The sequence below is a fragment of the Rhea pennata genome, chromosome 3 (assembly GCF_028389875.1).
Source record: "Rhea pennata isolate bPtePen1 chromosome 3, bPtePen1.pri, whole genome shotgun sequence".
Lineage (NCBI taxonomy): Eukaryota > Metazoa > Chordata > Aves > Rheiformes > Rheidae > Rhea > Rhea pennata.
This window is the reverse complement of record NC_084665.1, coordinates 62,644,326-62,662,093: the sequence shown is the minus strand read 5'-3', so window position 1 is coordinate 62,662,093 and position 17,768 is coordinate 62,644,326. Positions and strand designations below refer to the sequence as shown.

General features: G+C 39.8%; 1 protein-coding gene across 3 annotated transcripts in view; it reads left to right on the top strand.

The window, feature by feature from the left end:
• Positions 1-572: 572 nt before the first annotated feature.
• The window catches only part of AIG1 (androgen induced 1), a 129,136-nt gene continuing 111,940 nt past the window's right edge, over positions 573-17,768 (top strand). For 2 of the 3 annotated variants that reach the window (XM_062572450.1, XM_062572455.1), the window contains exon 1: positions 573-875. In XM_062572450.1, coding sequence (XP_062428434.1) covers positions 735-875 — 141 coding nt within the window. In that variant the 5' untranslated portion in view covers positions 573-734. Of the gene's footprint in view, positions 876-997; positions 1,440-17,768 lie in introns of those variants that run through there. The other variant, XM_062572456.1, reaches the window with a different exon arrangement.

Sequence of the window (17,768 nt, the reverse complement as noted above, 5' to 3'; positions counted from 1 at the left end):
CCCCGTCTGATGCAACGGCCGTTGGGCCGCGCGGCCGCCCCCCCGCCCGGGGAGCTCCGCGCCGGGTCCCGCATGCCGGCCCGCCCCGGGCTCCCGCCGTGCCCCTGCGACGCCGGCAGCAGCGTGCGCTGCGGCGGGGGGGCAAAGGGGCTGCAGTCGCCACAGGAGCGCGTATGCGAAACAGCAGTTCATTGCACAGTAATTACAAAACGTAGTTGCAGATGGGAAAGACTGAGCCTGAATTTTCTTTTAGAATTTTGTTTGAAAATGAATGCGGGCAGCCAGAATGATTTCTCTTACCCCGCACCAGTCCACAAACACGCTCACTGCTTCGCGGCTGGGCGAGCACCCCCGTGGGACGCGCGTCCCTGGCCGGAGGGCCGCGGCCGCCCCCGGCGCCACCTGCCAGGGCCAGGCAGAGCGGCGCAGCCGGCCCCGCGCGGAAGCGGAGGCGGGCGGGCCTGGTCCTGCGGCCACTCGGCAACGCGCGGCCTGCTCGCCCCGGCCCGGCGGCGGCGCCGCGGCTCGGGAGCGCGCCGGCACGCGCAATAGCGCCGGCCCCGCCGCTCGCCGCCGCCGCCACCACCGCTTCTCCCCGCTGCCTCGGCCCCGGGGGACACCCGTCGCCGCCGCACAGCCGGGGCGCACGGGGGCCCGCCCGCACCGACACACCCACAGGGCAGCGCTGCCTCTGCGCCCGCCGCCGCGGAGGCCGCCCCTGCGCAGCGTGCAACATGGCGCTGGTGCCGTGCCAGGTGCTGCGCGCCGCCATCCTCCTGTCCTATTGCTCCATCCTGTGCAATTACAAGGCCATTGACATGCCCGCGCATCAGACCTATGGAGGCAGCTGGAAATTTCTGACCTTCATAGACCTGGTAAGTGCCCCGGCCCCGGCCCGTGCCCCCTCCAGGGCCCGCCCGCGTAACGGCCGCTGCCGCGCGCGGAGGCGGGCCCGCCCCCCTCCCCCCTCCCCCAGCGGTACGGTCCCGCTCGACAGCAGCGCCATGAGGTGACCTTAAAGCGGGACGGCGACATGTTGTGACTCCCCGGCCAGCCGTGAGAGGAGCCAGTCGGGCGCGACGGAGCTGGGCGGTTGGCGAGGAGACAAGACACGGAAAAAGCCACGGAGCTGCCGCGTGCCAGCGGGCCGCGGCGGCACGGAGCCCCGTTGTGGCAACGCTTGTGCCATGTTTCGCCTTCTTTATAATGGTTGGCACTAAACACCAGAACCTGCTGGTCGCAGTGTTTGGCTCCAACCTCATAAAACGTGCTGTCTACGTAGAAGGCATGCCTTGTTCCCTCCGATCCACCGGAGGAATCTTTCCCGGCAGGTGCTAGCAAGAGAGTAACACAAAACCTACTGAGCGACTCGACTTGCCAGATCCAGTTCGCTTTGGTTCCAGACTCATAAATCAACCTATTAAACCAAAGATGTTTCTTCTCCCCTTTCTTCATAAGGATCCAGATCCTGAACTATCAGGTGTTTAGTAAGCCTGCTGGAAACCCCCAGGTGCTGCGGCTGAACCTTGCTGGTCACGGGCCATTTTTGCCCCCAATTTTGTACCCTGCTGCCTCCATAGCAGGGTTGCTTCCAGTGCACTTGGGAGGAGAGGGATGGGAGGAAAAGAGATGGGAAGAGAAAGTTGGTTCCTAATGCAGAAATAAGATAGCAACTTTCATCTAGCACCTAGAGTCAAAGCATTTTTTTTCTTTTTATGAACCCAGAGTGTAATTAGACAATACATTTTATAGTTCCTACTGAGTTAGAAAGTCTGAAAAAGCCTCTATTTCAGTGTTCCCTTGCGATAAAACCTTTCTCAGGACCCCATTCTTGTTTCACAAGTATTGCTATATTAACTGCCTACTCATTTGATAGCCAGTCAGTGGGTTGAGTTTGTGAATTTGGAAACCAAACTCAAAAACTTAACCTAGTAGGTCAGGTGCGCACAGCATTAAGATAAGGTCCATTGAGCTCCATATTTATTTTTTTTAGAGAAAAGAAACAACTACTATATTTTTTATTTAACCAAGACAGTTTTTTTTGTTGTTGATGAGTGCCAAAAATTGACTGGACCTCTGACGATCCATGGCCAAATGAATAGTTTTACTACCATTGTAAAAGGGTGTCTTAAGGCCTGGATTTTTTTCTGGAATGCAAACTAATGTCTAAATTTTTTTTCTTTTTTTTCCTTTTTGGGCTGCTGAACAGTACCATCAGTGATACTGATTGATAGAAGTTAGAGTCAAATGCCATTAAGTCAAGGTGGAGCTGTTGACTTCAGTGACAGTTGAATTGGATGTGAACCAACTAAAGCTAAAAGGCGACAACCTTGTATTTGAATCTCCTTCACCTTTTTCTCTGTTTTTATAGTTCGAACAGTCCCTGGAGTATTAAGTGGACTAAGACTGTTTGTCATGCACTGCAAGTGACATTTGAGAGTGCATGATATTCATTATTTCCCAAGAAATTACAGTGTACTGTCTATGACAAGTTCATGTGGACTTTCCCACCAAAGTATACATGTTTCAGGCTACTTCTGACACAGCCCAGAAGGTCAAGTAAATGTGTAATGCTTTATAAAACAAAGACTAGAGCAGTTGTCAGCTGCAATTAGTCACTTCTGTCCTTTAGCTCATAGATGTCATGTCTTACCCATAGTCAAGTCTGGTGGTCAAGAAAAGGTTAATAGTTCCTAATAATCTTGATTCCTTCCAAATAATGGACACAACTACTTTTCTTTCTTGATGCCTAGTCAGCAGATTGCCTGCTCAACTTGTTAACAATATTTAATTCTGTCCAAATACCTCTGGTAGCATCTTATCTGAGCAGATCTTTCTTTGTCTCCTGGGACAACTGGGAGACTTCAAGAAGCAAAATTTTGTTGCGATTCCTGAGGAGGATTCCAGGAGGAGTGGTTCAAGGATGTTAGGCACACTTCCAAAATCCTGTATGTTAACTAAGTTTTAAAAAGCTCGTCCGTAAGTTTCAGTTTCTTCAACCATGTGCCATGTTGCTGTGTCAGTCATATTCAAAGGCTGTCTAGACAAAATAACACCAATGCCAGGGTTTAGGCAGACATGTTTTTGCTACAGATTGTTCCTCCACAAGCAGAGATTTCATCTTTGACATCACAGGAGCATGTAGAAGTTCTTTTGGTTTCCAGAAAATGCTACTAGTTTTTGTAGAAGTGACTTTATGAACTGAATGTGAAAATCGTTTTGGAATCTTTTCTATATATCTGGTTGTAGTGGGACATTTCACTCTCAGCATCAGTAAGTGCCTCAGAGATTTAGATAGCTGGCTTTGCAGAGGTGCTATTTAGTTATTTGCATGTAGCATGATTTTGAATCAAATTATGAAAAACTAATCTAAACTTATCTAAAGTAAGAACTAAAACACCTTTAAAGTAAAATATAAGGCATAGCAAAATGCTCAAAATATATATATTAATATGAAAAGTAGATCTATAAGCTTTAGATTGTTTATAGCAGTTGAGCATTAAGAGGAATTTGTTCAATACAAAGCTAAAGATTTTAATATTCTGCGCAATGCTATGTTGTTTGAAAAGAGGATATCTTTTAGAGAGTGCAGTGACTTGCCGTTTCTGAAAGTTTGCATTTATCTGTTTTACCTTCCCATCCATGTTATTTTAGATTTTCGTACAATAATATTTTGCACGTTCATACCTAAGTAATATTTACTTAGATGCTGATATTCATGCTTAATGTCTCCTGTCCTTGGAGTAAAGGAGAGAATAAGCATTACTGATGACTTTAACTATTGTTATATACTGTCTTGTACTGTCTCAGTTTCTTTGCAGTTGTGAATGTGGTGGCCACTCTCCCTAAAATATCCATGTCAATAGAGGGGATTTTTTTTGATTTATGAAGAGATGTTCTGAAATGAATATTGTACTGTCAGTACACTGGTGATGTTCCTCACTGTTGCTGCTAGCAATCATTTCTCCTCTTCAAACTTCCAAAATCCTTTAGAAAACAGCAGTATCCTTATCTTCATTTTATACAGAGGTAAGCTGAGGTATGCAGAGGTGATCAGTTGCTGCCCAGATCAGTCACTAAGCCAGGCAGATTAAATTATTGAGCTGAATATTCAGGCTGCTTCATAACTGCGCCATGATGTTTTGTTTCATTCAAAAGGCAAAGAATTAGATTCAAGATATTTCAAGAGATCTGTATAGCTACCTTTTTAGACTCAGATTCACTATTTACAGGTTCTGGTACTTCAGTACTGGACTGCTGCACTGATCCCTGCACCACAACTCATGAATTTATTGTTGAGCCTCATAGGAAAAGTTAGGTTAGGGTGAAAATGATGCCAGTATGAAAGGATTAATTGCAGCAGGTTGGTCAGCCACACAAGTCTTCCCCACTTGTAGTACTGTTTGTTCAGTTCTTTAAGCACTTGAGGTAGCAGAATTAAAGATAACGGGGTCATCTGGCATACATTGCAGTCACATCCCTGTCTTCATAAACATACATACATTTGTTTAGGAATCCTTTGCACCAACTTGTCTAAAATGACAGGATTCTTACTATTGTAAGGATTAAGTTTTGTTCTTCAGTTTCTCTTGGTTCTCTTACTACTGTGGAGAGAGGAGGCAAAAAAATAAATAGAATTTGTGTTTGGAATTAAGTGGAGCCTGCAAGTGCCAAAGGAAGACCATATGTCTCATTAACAAAGGATGCCCTAGTATAAATAGCTTCCATTTTTCATTGTGCAATTTCTATGAAAACTTTATTCCTCAAACAATGCTAGAATAAAACACGATACAATTGCATATAAATAAACATATAGTAACAAAATACAGTTTGGGTTTTTTTTGACCTTAAGGGATCTCAGACAGATAGTTACAGAGACAGAAACCAAGGCTATAATTTTAGAAGGAGTCTCAGGTTTTATGATTTGTTAACAGTCCTATTTTGAATAACAGAATGTTAACATGGTATTCATACTTCTTGATTCAGGGCAACCAAAGCTAGAGAGGAATTAATTATATACAGACTTGTCAGGCCTCGTACTTTTATTATTCATTAAAAAAGCAAAAGTGTCTGTTTGCCTGTATTTACTTTTATACATGGCCTGGGTTCTGCAAAAGACATGTATCAGTTTTGTTCACAAGCACATTTTTGCTGTACATGCAGAAAATGTCTTTAATTTGATTAAGTTTAAATGAGTCATCAGAACTTAGTTTATTTCTTCCCTTTGGAAAACTTTAGAGAGGCATATTATCAAGAATAGGACTAGAAACTAGGGTTTGTATACCTATCATTTAAGTTAAACTTACTTAGTGTGTTATTTATATTAAATTATATGAGGTACATTTTCTAGATAAGAAGAAATCTAACAGCTTAAAACATGAGTAAAAATGCTTTGGGTAATGCATGCGTAAAAAAAATCCCATCTAAATATTCTTGATGGGATATGCCCAAGTTTGGTTTAGTGATGATAATGAGAAGTAAGATGACCAGAAAATGTCAGAGGCCGGAAGATTCAGAAGTGAAGAATAAATTGGGAGTTTTCCTTAAGTAAAGGTCAAAAAGCCATCTGAATTGCAAACAGTCAATATAGTCATTACCTGTTATAAAATAAAATAACCTGTGTATTAGCGATAGATTTATTGGTTACCTTATAAAATCACAATGCCTTAATATTCATAATATGCTATTACATTACACAGACTCTCTTACCGCTAATATTAATTAAATTATAACGACAAAGTACAGATTTTGCTCTTTACCTCTTCAAGGTAAAGCAGAATTTTGAAAGTAACATTGATTTACTGTGTCAATCATTATCCAAGCAATCAAATACTTCACAAATTTAATTCTATTGTCATATATATATATACCTAACATCTAGTATGTGTGCTATTGTCCTTCATTTATTTCTGTTGTTGTGTTAAAAATTATGAGATTCTTTTGATTGGCTTCTGTAAACTCTTAGTTTCTTTTACATGAGGTTCTTGAACTTCTACAGTTCCTAGCTGATGTCTGGAGATTAAAAGGCAATTTGTGTTCTTCCAAACTGTGCCAGCAGCCTGGCATCTGAAATTGAGCAAGTTTCATTGCAAAGTGTGCAGGTTAAACTTACCACAACCCAGAGGTCACAAGTGAAAACAAATTCCACAGTCTGAGGAATATAATTATATGACACTTTTCCCAGTTTTCCTTTGATGAAATTAATTTCACCTTCTGCTTTTCTCTTTCATCATCTGTTGAGTTGCCCTGATAGTCACGCACCTTTGTCAAGTGTTTTATTGCTTCTGTATGAAAAGATTACAGAAGTGTAAAATATTATTATTTATTACTCCCAGAGGTAATTCATCACCATTTCTAAATATCTCAGTGTTCTTTACTATAACAGAGAATACAATAGCCAGTGTTTATCAGTCTACAGAGAAACTTAAGAGATTGCTCTTTGAAGAATAACAAGGTGAGGTTTCTTAATTGCGCTTAATGCATTTGTGAGAAAAGGCAATGATATATGTAACAGAGCCTTTTAATAAGTGTATGTTTTAGATTTTTTTTTCATTCTTAGGCTGTAAATATGTCAGAGAAACAGTTATGTATTGTGCTGTCAGTGCAGTAATAAAATGTAATAGTATCACCATTTCTTATTCATAGACCATATTTTCCACTTGGTTTTTGTAGTGCTGTTACAGATTGAAAGGGATTTGAGAACTGCATTGAAGAGTTCAATTTCCACATTCTATTAGCATGTTTTTATTTTACAGTTGGACTTAAATATGTTAAACATTTAATTTGGCAATTCTTGGGAAAATTGTGTCTGTCAGGAAATGTTTGTGTTGGCAGCAGGCTTGGCTGAAGAGAGGACAAATTGGGATCACTTACTATGATTATAGATATAACTAATGGCAGTAATATTATTTCATAACTTAGGTTATAGTGCTATATTATGAAACAATGACAAATCGGTAGGGTTTTGCCAGAACGGTTTCAAATGATGACAACTTCAAGAAGCTGGTTTAGTGGATTTTCTATTCCCCTTTGAAAAAAAGTCTTAAATACGTTGCATTACATTTGGAGGATTTTCTTTATAATTTTATTTTAGTGGCAGGGATAGCTAGATTATTCTTATATGCCCCCATATGGCAAAGTTCATAACATTACTGTATTTTAAACAGTTGTTTGAATAATAATAACACATCTAGTGTACCTCAGGGAGTTCCTATGCTGAAATCAAAATTGAGGTTTTGAACGTCCTTGATTTGTTATAAATGTAAGTCCATAATAAAATATTTCGTTGATATATTTTTTACATTATAACTGTATTTATATTATATTAATGAGGCCGTGCAAGTTTATACAAGAAGCAAATTTTGTGAGACAATCCTTCTTAAGTTCTACTAAAGATTTATATAGCCTATTAAATCCTTAACTAGGATAGAAAATTTCAAACTTAGTGTTTTAAGTTAGAATTGTTTTTAATAAAAATCAAATTTTCCTGGAATCTTTGCAGCTACAACAAGTTGAGGATGTACAAAAATATTAGAGTAGAAGTTCACATGGGTATTTGTTTTATCTTTAAGCTGAAAAAAAAAAATTAAACTTGATCTCTGTAACTGAATGTAGGGAACCACTCAAACAATAAAAGCTAAAGTTTAGAATTTTAAGACTGTAATAACCTCAGTAATCTTTTATTATAGGTTTGATGGAGATTGAAATATGCTAATAAGCCACAGTACAACACAATGACATAAAGTTGTTTAAAGGCATAAATAGAAAAACTTTATGAAATTACATAAAGAACCCTGACATTCCACAGAAATATGTATGCAAATTTGAACAAAATGAAACTACAATAAAATTTAATCAGAGTTGAAAGAAACAGGCAATTCTGCAATATATTAAATGTGGTACAGTGTAGATTTGTTTCAAGAGATTATGCCAAATGTTTATCTAAACAAAGCAATAAAATTAAAGTATCTCAGATTCCTTCCATTGCATGCAGCCACTTCTGTGCTGTGACTTTCCCTATCACTGATGATTTCCCTACTCATTGGAGTTGTCACTGCCTGCCTATCTTACTGTGGTATTTGGAAAGCATTTTTCTAATTGTGGTAGTTTAATTTAGTCTCTAATGCTGGGAGGAGCTCAGCAAAGATGGAAAATTCCTTGTTATTTGCAGTTTTAATTGATAATGGAACTCCAGTGATTAAATGTTAAAGAGCCCAACACCAGTGGAAGGTTTGTATGCTTTCAGCAGGGTTAGAGAAACAAGAACTGGCATGTAAGAAATTCACACGATACTGGACACATTTTTATACTCAAAAGTAAATTATATTATTGCTTGTAGTGCGCACGTGTAAAACATCAAATTCCTCTCATGTACATTTTTGTTCTTTTAAATTGCTTAATCTGCTAAATCTGGTCTTCTCACCTTGAGATGTCCAGGTATATATACGGCATATAAGGTGAAAAGAAAATCGACATTGCCTAGAATTATTTTGAGGACCTAAGTGAAGCCCAAATTTTTTGTTGGTACTGTGAATGGAGTGAATATATTTTCTAATGAGAGCTTTTCCAAGTTTTGCCTTATTCACCTGCATTTATTTTAATAGCTGTATTTTCCTCTATACCCTACTTTTGAAAACTCTGAATTTGTTATTTACCTTCAAAGCCTTACAGCCTTTCTTATGTTATTCTTATCATTTACTATGCAAGATTTTTCTTCAACTCAATATAGTAAATTTAATACAACTGAAAAAAAAGTATAATTAATTTCAGTGGATGGAAAAGTTAAATTTGAAGAAAAAAATCCATTGAAAGCTGAAGTAATACTTCTGGACTTCCTGAAAGGAAGAATTTAAACTAAATTAAACTTTCCAAGTATGCTTTTGTAAGACTTAAATAAAAACCTGAAAATCTGGTGGTTCCCCCTCAATTCATGGGATTAAGCATTCAGAGGATTTTCATCATCAATTTGCCAGTCACCTCAGAGTATTTTACACTCTCCTCAAAAATATTTGACATTGTTTGTTGTTTTTTTTTGGCAATATACTGCAAAATTTAGATATTCTATTGGCTAGAAACAATTAAGCTTATGCAAAATGCTGGGAGGAAATTAGAAGCTGATTTTCATTTATTTGAAGATTTTTGGTCTGTCCTGAAGTCTTGACCTGAAGACTTAGGTCAGTCTATGCAATTTACCCTCTGGAGTCTGAAGCAAACATTTGAATGGCTGATGCTATGTTCCCTGAATATCTTGTCTTGCCACTGTCCTTGCAAGCATCCTGTTTACGGTAGGATTTTCCATGAACACATTTGCCAAAGGGTACAATTATATCATTTCCTCTGAAATATATGCAACTGACATAGCTCAGGTATTTTTGTCGGTGTTTGTCACATTAGTTACGAAGTGCTTGAGGACAGTCTACAGTATAGCTTAAGACAAAAGTAGTACCGCTGAATTTTTACCAGCTGAATGTTAGGTGTCCTGGTAAAGGTAAACTCGAGCAGAAGGTGCAGGAGAGTAGAAGGCCAAATCCCTTGCTAACTTACTAATTACTTGCTAACTTTTCTTATAAAGCAAGGTATAAGTAAACCATATCTGAATGGGCAAGAAAGGTAGTGGAGGGGGAGGTGCCATGAGTTAGTTTATGTGAAACAACTTAAATGAACCGTAAACCTCTAGGAATGGTATTAGACACTTTAGATTACTTGAGTTGGATGTATTAGGACTTAATAAGGAACTTTATTGTATTGGGAATTGATTGGCTCCTGCATGCTTTTGAAAAGCTCTGCCTGCCTTTGTAAACTGCTAAAATCTTTTTTTTTTAAACCTAGGGTTTTTTGCACCTGATGGTGAATTTACTTAGTTTTTGTGTGTGTGTGCGCTCCATTTGTGTATACTTTATCAGGTATCTCGAAGCCTTTTGGTCCTGGCACCACATAAGTAACAAATTGTTATTTATTATTATTGCTATTATTATTAGAATCTGGTGGGAGTGGGAGTTCCACATGCAGAGCACAGGTGGCATATGCTCCTAAATGTACTTCATCAGATGCAAGAGAAAGAAAAGAAACTATTGACTTTTAATACTGTTATATAAAATGATAAATGTATGAATGCAGAAGGCATGTTTTCACTGTAAGACACTTAAAGAGCTTGTGGCTAAAGTGGTGGAAGCATTTCATATGACTGACGTTCAGCCTAGCATTTCTCTGATCCTGAGACACTTCAGTAGAACAGTTTGCTCTAGAGAAGATTGGGCTTTTTATGCCCAGCTACTTGTTCAGGCTCAGCTCTCTGAAGGGTGCAGAGAAAGTGGGAGAGGAAAGGAAGAGCTAATAGGATGACTTTGTACCTGAGGTGAGTAGGTAAAAGAGTGCACCATGCTGATGAGCCTGGTGTTGCAACAAACTGTTATTTAGGTGTTTGGCTGGCAGCTGTGAGGATGATAAGAGGAAAAACAAGATGTGTAGCCAGTACTCTGTAGCAAAAACTGCATGTGTTAGGTCTCAGACTCCCTTTCCTCTATTGTCCCCTCCCCCATTTCTTTCTCCTGCACAACCATATACCCACAACCACATACCCACACTCACAGCCATACACACACACACACACCCCCACACACACACATTATACAGTACCACTACCCTGCACACAGCCTGTTTAGCTTAGCACTCTTCTGCAGAGCGGAAGGTGCTTGCAAAACTTTGCCCTTAGTTAGAAGCCATATGCATTGACAGATGCAGAAGTCCCCATTTGCTGTTCACTTCAGCACATTAAAACTCCATGCTGTGAAGACTTTCTTGACCTTAATTTACTCGTTATAGCTGTGTTCCAAGAACTGAAAATCTGCATGTGCATTAGACACAATTAGCTGCATTCCTGTGCTTTCCAGGGGTAGCTCTGGGGAATGAATGAATCATGAAAGAAACCTTTACCTTGTACAACTGGTGTGCAGCACTGTACTTTTAAACTGGGCATTCCGGAAGCTAAAAGGGATTTGGGGCTTTTGGTAATGCATATGCATCTTTGCATAGATTTGACATAATTGTTACTTACTCATGCTGCGCATCATATGAAAACACTAAACTGCATTTATAAAATCTGTTCTGTCATCTCTCCACATTTAGGAGTAAAATGGCCTGTTACTACTGAAATCATTTTAGTTGACCAGTTAATGAACCACAGTTAGAAAATTTTGGTTTGAAGTACAAAACACTTAAGTTTTTGAATGTCAGAGAACTCCAGCTAACAAGAGAGAACAGACAGCTTTAAGGTCAGCTGTCTCATGACCTACCATGGCTAGAAAGGGATATTCCTGTATTTATTGAGAAGCTAATGATTGTTCCTAATTCTAAACATATGATTATGGAAGATTGGTATTCAGATGGCCTTGACTTCCATGCCAGCCTAATTTCATAAGCTAAACACCTCTAAATTTCCAGGGATAATATTCTGTGTTATTCGTCCTACTGCAACATCTAAAAAAAAACTATAAATGTCTTTTAGGGTGTGCAGGGGCTGATTCTGTATCTACTATGAGCCGTGTGAATGAAGATGTTTCCACTTTGTCCTTTTCCACTCTTGCCCTTATCACTTAGGCTACTGAGTTACAGACAGCTGTTAGGTGTCACTATTTTTTCTGCTCTTCTTTGCTCGTAGCAACTGGTGCATCCCCTTCTAATACCCCCATTCCTTCTAATCTCTTCTTACCTAGCACTATCTCCTTGATCTTTTATCTGTGTATCTCAGATCCAGTTGCTCAACAAATCTTCTTCCAAAAGCCTATGTTCTCCTGTCTAGTGTTTCTGGTTTTTATTAACACTGTACTCATTAGACTCTTTTCCCACCATGCATACATCCTGTCTTTTCTCACTGTTCATTCGCTGTTTTATTTTCTGCACCCTCACCCTGTCTATACCAAATACCTGACCTATACAGTTTCATTATCATGTCTTTTTAAAGCACTGTGTAGCCCAGCAGAAATGAAGAATCAATCATTTCTCTTCAGAAAGGCTTGATTTCAGTCTAGTGATAGCCTCAGAGAAACAGCTTTCAGAATCATGTTATTATGTACAAGTCTTACGTTTGCTTGCTAGTTTTGAGTGAGTTTTTAACCATCTGGGTTACAGGATAAAACACCCATAAGTGTTCAGCATAATGGATCAAGATTGTAATGTTTATTATGGTTTTAAAATCTGGTCACTTTTTTTGGTCTGACATGCAATTTTTTAATGATAAATTTTCCAATTCAGAAACAGATCCTTGATAGAAATTGATGTTTCAATTCAAAAATCTAAATAATGTGGAGTATGGGATAATCGTTGATCAGTATTTATTCAAACATTTTCTTTTTTTTTTTTTTTTTTTTGATTTATATATTTTTAGTGAGATGCTGAAATTATTTTAGTTGTGTTTTATATTCTGTAATAAGTAAATTGATCGCATAATTGTCATTGTAAGGATGGAAACAGGCTGCATTCAGTGAGGCATACAAAAATATTTTGAAATATTGCCTAGCTTACTGATTATTATTGTTGTTAATAGGAAAAGCCTTCTTTTTTGTGTGAGCATATGTAAGTATTTAGTCCTTGCTTGTGTAAGTGACTTGGGAGTGCATGCAGGTGTGTACTGCAGGTGTATATACCTGTTATGGTTTAGAATACAGAAGCAGGGGAAGGGGAAAAGCTGCATTTCATAGTGGTAACTTTCTACACAAACCTTCATGGAAGCATTTCCATTCTTGTGAGAGGTTGCTGAATCTCATAGCCTGATAGAGATGAGCCTGCTGCAGCTCCGTGTACCGAGGTCCAACCAGTAGAGAGATGGAGCATGTGCCCAGTAAGTACACCTACAAACACATGTATACAACACGTGTATACGTGACCAGCCATGCAGATCAACACAAACAGAAACACTCAGCACTCATACAAAAACTAACAGCACCAGTAGCCTTCGTCCTGTTGCTCCCAGCTGATCAGGATCAAGGTCCGTTACTAAAAAGTATATACACATATACAATGTAGATCCCTCCAGTAACTGGACTTAGATGCTCTTTGGCACTACCACAGGGTTTGATCTGTGTGGCATGCCATTGCATCTAATGCTCACAACCGCCTCGTGATAAAGCATCATGTAAAATGTGTGGGTCTTGTAAGGGTCATGATCTACAGAAGTATTTTGGCATTACCTCTGGCAGCTAGAAGGCAGATAGTGTTTCTCTGTTACCCATACCCAGCTGTTTTCCCCAGTACAGGAGAGACATGGAGCTGCTGTAGAGAGTCCGGTGTAGGGCTACGAGGATGATCAGAGGGCTGGAGCATCTGCCCTATGAGGAACGGCTGCGAGAGCTGGGCCTCTTCAGCCTGGGGGGGGGATCTTACCAACGTCTATAAGTATCTGAAGGGAAGGTGTCAAGGGGATTGGGCTAAACTCTCTATTCAGTAGTTCCATGTGACAGGAGAAGAGGCAATGGGCACAAACTGAAACACAGGAAATTCCACCTGAATATGAGGAGGAATTTCTTTACTATGAGAGTGACAGAGCACTGGAACAGGTTGCCCAGAGAGGCTGTGGTGTCTCCTTCTCTGGAGATATCCAATACCCACCTGGACATGATCCTGTCTAACATGCTCTAGGTGATCCTGCTTGAGCAGGGAGTTGGACTAGATGGCCTCCAGAGGTGCCTTCCAACCTTACCCATTCTGTGATTCTGTGATTCATACCCTTCTGCTTAATTGGTACAGGAGTTGTGGTCAGGCTTCCAGCTGTGTATGGTACCTAGCACCCACATCATACTGCATGTGAATTATAAATATGAGAGTTTTCAGCACCTTGCAAGATAAGACCCTAAATTATTGATTTTTTTAATCTCTTCTGGTGTGATTGTAAATATAGAAATTATGAATTTATTCAAAATTGCAAGAAAAAGTCTTACAATTTCTAATAAAAAAATTAGAAAAATTTCAATTCATGGTTTCAGTGCCGTTGGACTGACCAAGTGAAAACAAAACACTTGATCATTTTCATTAAAACATTTGGACGAAATCTACATTACAAAGCAAACAGCATCTGCAGTGGGAAATTGTAAGTCAGAAATATTTTACCAGCTGTATTCATTGAAAACCTGCTTTATTTTCCTTTACCAAGGGCAAGACCACTGTTATGGGAGCAATGTAATCTTGAAAGTTGCAAATCATTCGTAGGTATCCTATAATTCACAGGAATTATATCTGTACTGAGAGGTAGTGACAGCAAATGTGAATTTGAAATATAAAAGTGAAAGGAAGGAGAAGATAGAATAACAAGTCATATCCAAAAAACATACTGTTGAGTCTTTTTTTTTTCATTAACTGCATCCTGTCTACAGGGATCAGTAAGTATTTTGAAGAAGTAACCAAAGAATAATAGTGTGCTATAAGTGAAGCCTACTTTTGTCCAGTCTTTTCCTCTCAGACCTGACATTTTTCCATTTTTGAATCTTGTTCTCAATGAATATGACTACATAGAGTTCCAGATACTATGCCAGACAAAGAATTGCTCTGATGGAAGTAAAACAGTCATATGAGATGCTTATTTGCCTGATGTGCCTGTGTCTCAGTGGTATATAGTCAGAGGAGATCTCTTCGGTGGGTTGGTGGTGCAGTCTCCAGTTAGCACTGCTTCTCTGTCACTCCAGTGTTTTCTTTGTCTGCACCTTCTACACAGCTTCAGGAGTCTGGCCTTGAATGTATATTTTCTGCATCTTGTGTTATAAAAAACATATCCTGGATATTCAGAAGTCCATAGAGAAAACCGACCTTTTTAAAGGATTGTTTTAAACCAGGTAAATGAGGATTCAGCATTATGAATGAAACCTGGAACAGCCCCATCTTTTATTAATATGATGTCTCCTGATTTACTGGAGGAAACTGCTGAAATGATTAAATGTACCAGCAGTCTACATAAAATGCCAAAGCACTACAAGTAAAAAAAAACTTTAAACCTGAGTGATCAGGTTATAGAAATCAAGGCCATATCTCAGTTTGTTGGAAATAGTGTTAAAGTAGGAAGACAGGTAGTGGCTGTAAGGTGGCAAAAGGTGTAGGCTGTATCTCTTCCCTAGCATGTACAGTGAGTGCTCTAGGCTTTTAGTAGGGTCTCCTTTGCAGTTTTCCTTCTTAGTGGTTTTCCTGAAAGAAAGCATAGATAAATAATGTAAATAGGTAGAAGGTTCCTATTCCGAATAGCCAACCTTGTCCGTTCATTTTTTAGATACTTATTTTCATATCATCTTGTTAATTTTCCGTTTTCCAAGGAAAAAGCAAGGCATATGTACGTGGAGAGCTTTGATTTCTCTTTTGGACAAAATTAATATATCATAGTAGCAAGTGTCTTGCTAAGGGTATAATTGCTTTGTAGTACTGTTGCACCTTTTACGATGAGATCTCAAAGCACTTACGAAATACTAGCTAACTAAGCTTTACAACATCCCTCTGTGGAGAGTCATAAGCTAAACCAACTGCAGGCCCAGAATACAAGCCACTGAAATTTACTGGATATATAGTTACTAAAACCCTTTCATAGAGTTATCTTTGTTGCACAACTTATATTTTAAACCATCCCCCATCTCAGGTGGTCTGGGAAGTGATTTGTGAGCCAGATGCTGCCCATGGATTACTCCTATTCAGCCTTTGGGGTTTTTGGCAGGATGAGGTGGGGCCTGCAATTGAGACTGACTGTTAAAGCAGGACTGTCCAGATAATCAAACTTCACCTCCAGCCTACCCAGTCTGACTCAATGACTCACTCGCTGCTACTGCTGCCCACAGAGGGGTGGGAAATGTGTGGGTATTTGTCAGGGGAACAGTGACTGCTATTAGGTCTGATGAGAGAATACACTGTTCTTAGCAGCAGCTTGTACCCCTTGGTGGAGCGGCTCCACGCTGATTTCCGTTCCGTTTCCACTTTCTTCTCCTCTCCAAGACAAAAATCATATCCTATCTTGGCCTCACCCTTTCCCAGTCTTGCTATGGATACTGTCTTCAACTCCGATACCGCCTCAGCTGCTGCAGAGCAAGAGATGGAGAGAGATAGGATGCTTGTTTGCATGATGAATCTGGGAAGGCATATTTGATTGTATAGGATGGGTGAGCAGAGGAAAGGCTGCTGCTGAAGGAGAAAGGAATAGAAGCAGCAGCATAAATGGCAAAGTGTGGGCTGCTACCATAGATGTTGAGAATGGGTGGTTGTGATGCTGGAAGGATGATCTTGCTGCAAGGAGAGTCTAAGATGTGGTCCTTATGTCTGCATATTTAGGGCATCCTCAAAGTCTGCAGCAGCCATGGGGAGTATTGCCGTATTTGTGATCAGAAGAAGGTGTACCTGCATTGTATAGCACATGCAGCACAAATCAAGAATTTCTGGGATATGTTGAACATACTGGATATATACTGTGAAGTTAATCCCTATGTGAGCAGTGGATTTTTATCCAGAAAAATCAGACATTCAGCAGCCTGGACAAGTACCACAAATCCTCACATTCTTCCTGGAGATAATTTCTGGCTGGAAAAAGAGGGAAAAAGTGGACATATAGTAGGTACATGGTTAACATGTAGGTTAACATGGGGGCTTACACCCACATGACCTAGTTCTGGAACATCAGTGGCAGTTTCTTTTCTGAAATAAACAGCATGATATTGCCCATGCATGTTTGAGTAGGACGTGTATTTCTTTTGGCTGGAAGAAAGGAAGGTACAGTTGTCAAGCCCAGATGGAGGCTTTGAAATATGCATGATAGTGGCAGCTGTGTGTGGGAAGAATGACTTGAAGTGTGTTGAGGAGGAGGAGGCTTGTTTACTGTGTTACTGTCTTTATGTAGCTGCGAAGTTGAATGGAGAGAGAAATGAGGAATGTATTTCATGTCCATGAATTATTGCTTCATTGCTGAACAATATTTTTTTAAGTAGTTGTTATTCATTATTTGTTTAAAAGTGTGTGAAGGATCGGTAAGTTGAAGGAGAATGTGAAGGAGACAGTGAAGTAGACTGCAAAAAAGTATTGTCAGAATTTCTTCAGTACCCATTCCTTATTCATTTGGTGATGCTATTGATATCTGAGAAGGTTCCGCTTAACACGGATTCAGGATTAGATTTGTGGACGCTTCTCTTTTAAACAGAAAATCTTTGTTTTTACTCTGTTTTTCTGAAACTGGGCCTTTATACCTGAAGGTTCCTTGTTGAAAGGTGGGTTGAGATTGTCATATTCATTCTTTAGAGAGAAAAATATTGTTCTGTTGATCTTTCTCAATTCTGAATTTCGCATCTGTCTATATCAATTGGTGTATATTGTAGCCTATGGTTATGTAAATACTTAAGCCAAAGTACGATTTGAATTTATGTGCTGGGACTCTATTTTGTTGTTGCTCTTGTTGTTCATTAGCGGTGTTGTTCAACTGGTGGTTCACAAGCCAAACTCAGCACAAGAGACAATTCCACGCAGCTCAGTGTCTTTTTCTCAGGAAGAGGAGGAGCAGTTATATAGGCAGATCAGAGAGTCCCTAAAGCCGAGTACTACCTGCATACGCTCTGCTACTTGTTTCCTTAGCATCTGCATTCATGTGGGAGAATGGGATCAGACTGCACACATTCTTCTTTCTGCTTATAAAACTCAGCCTCTTCTTGCTATATCAGTGCAGCCCATGAAGAATTCCAGAAACAGGGACCCAGCCTTCATAGCTGCTGAGTAGATCACCCTGCTTCAGGAAGAAGCAACGCTGGCCCTAACCCAAAGGTTTT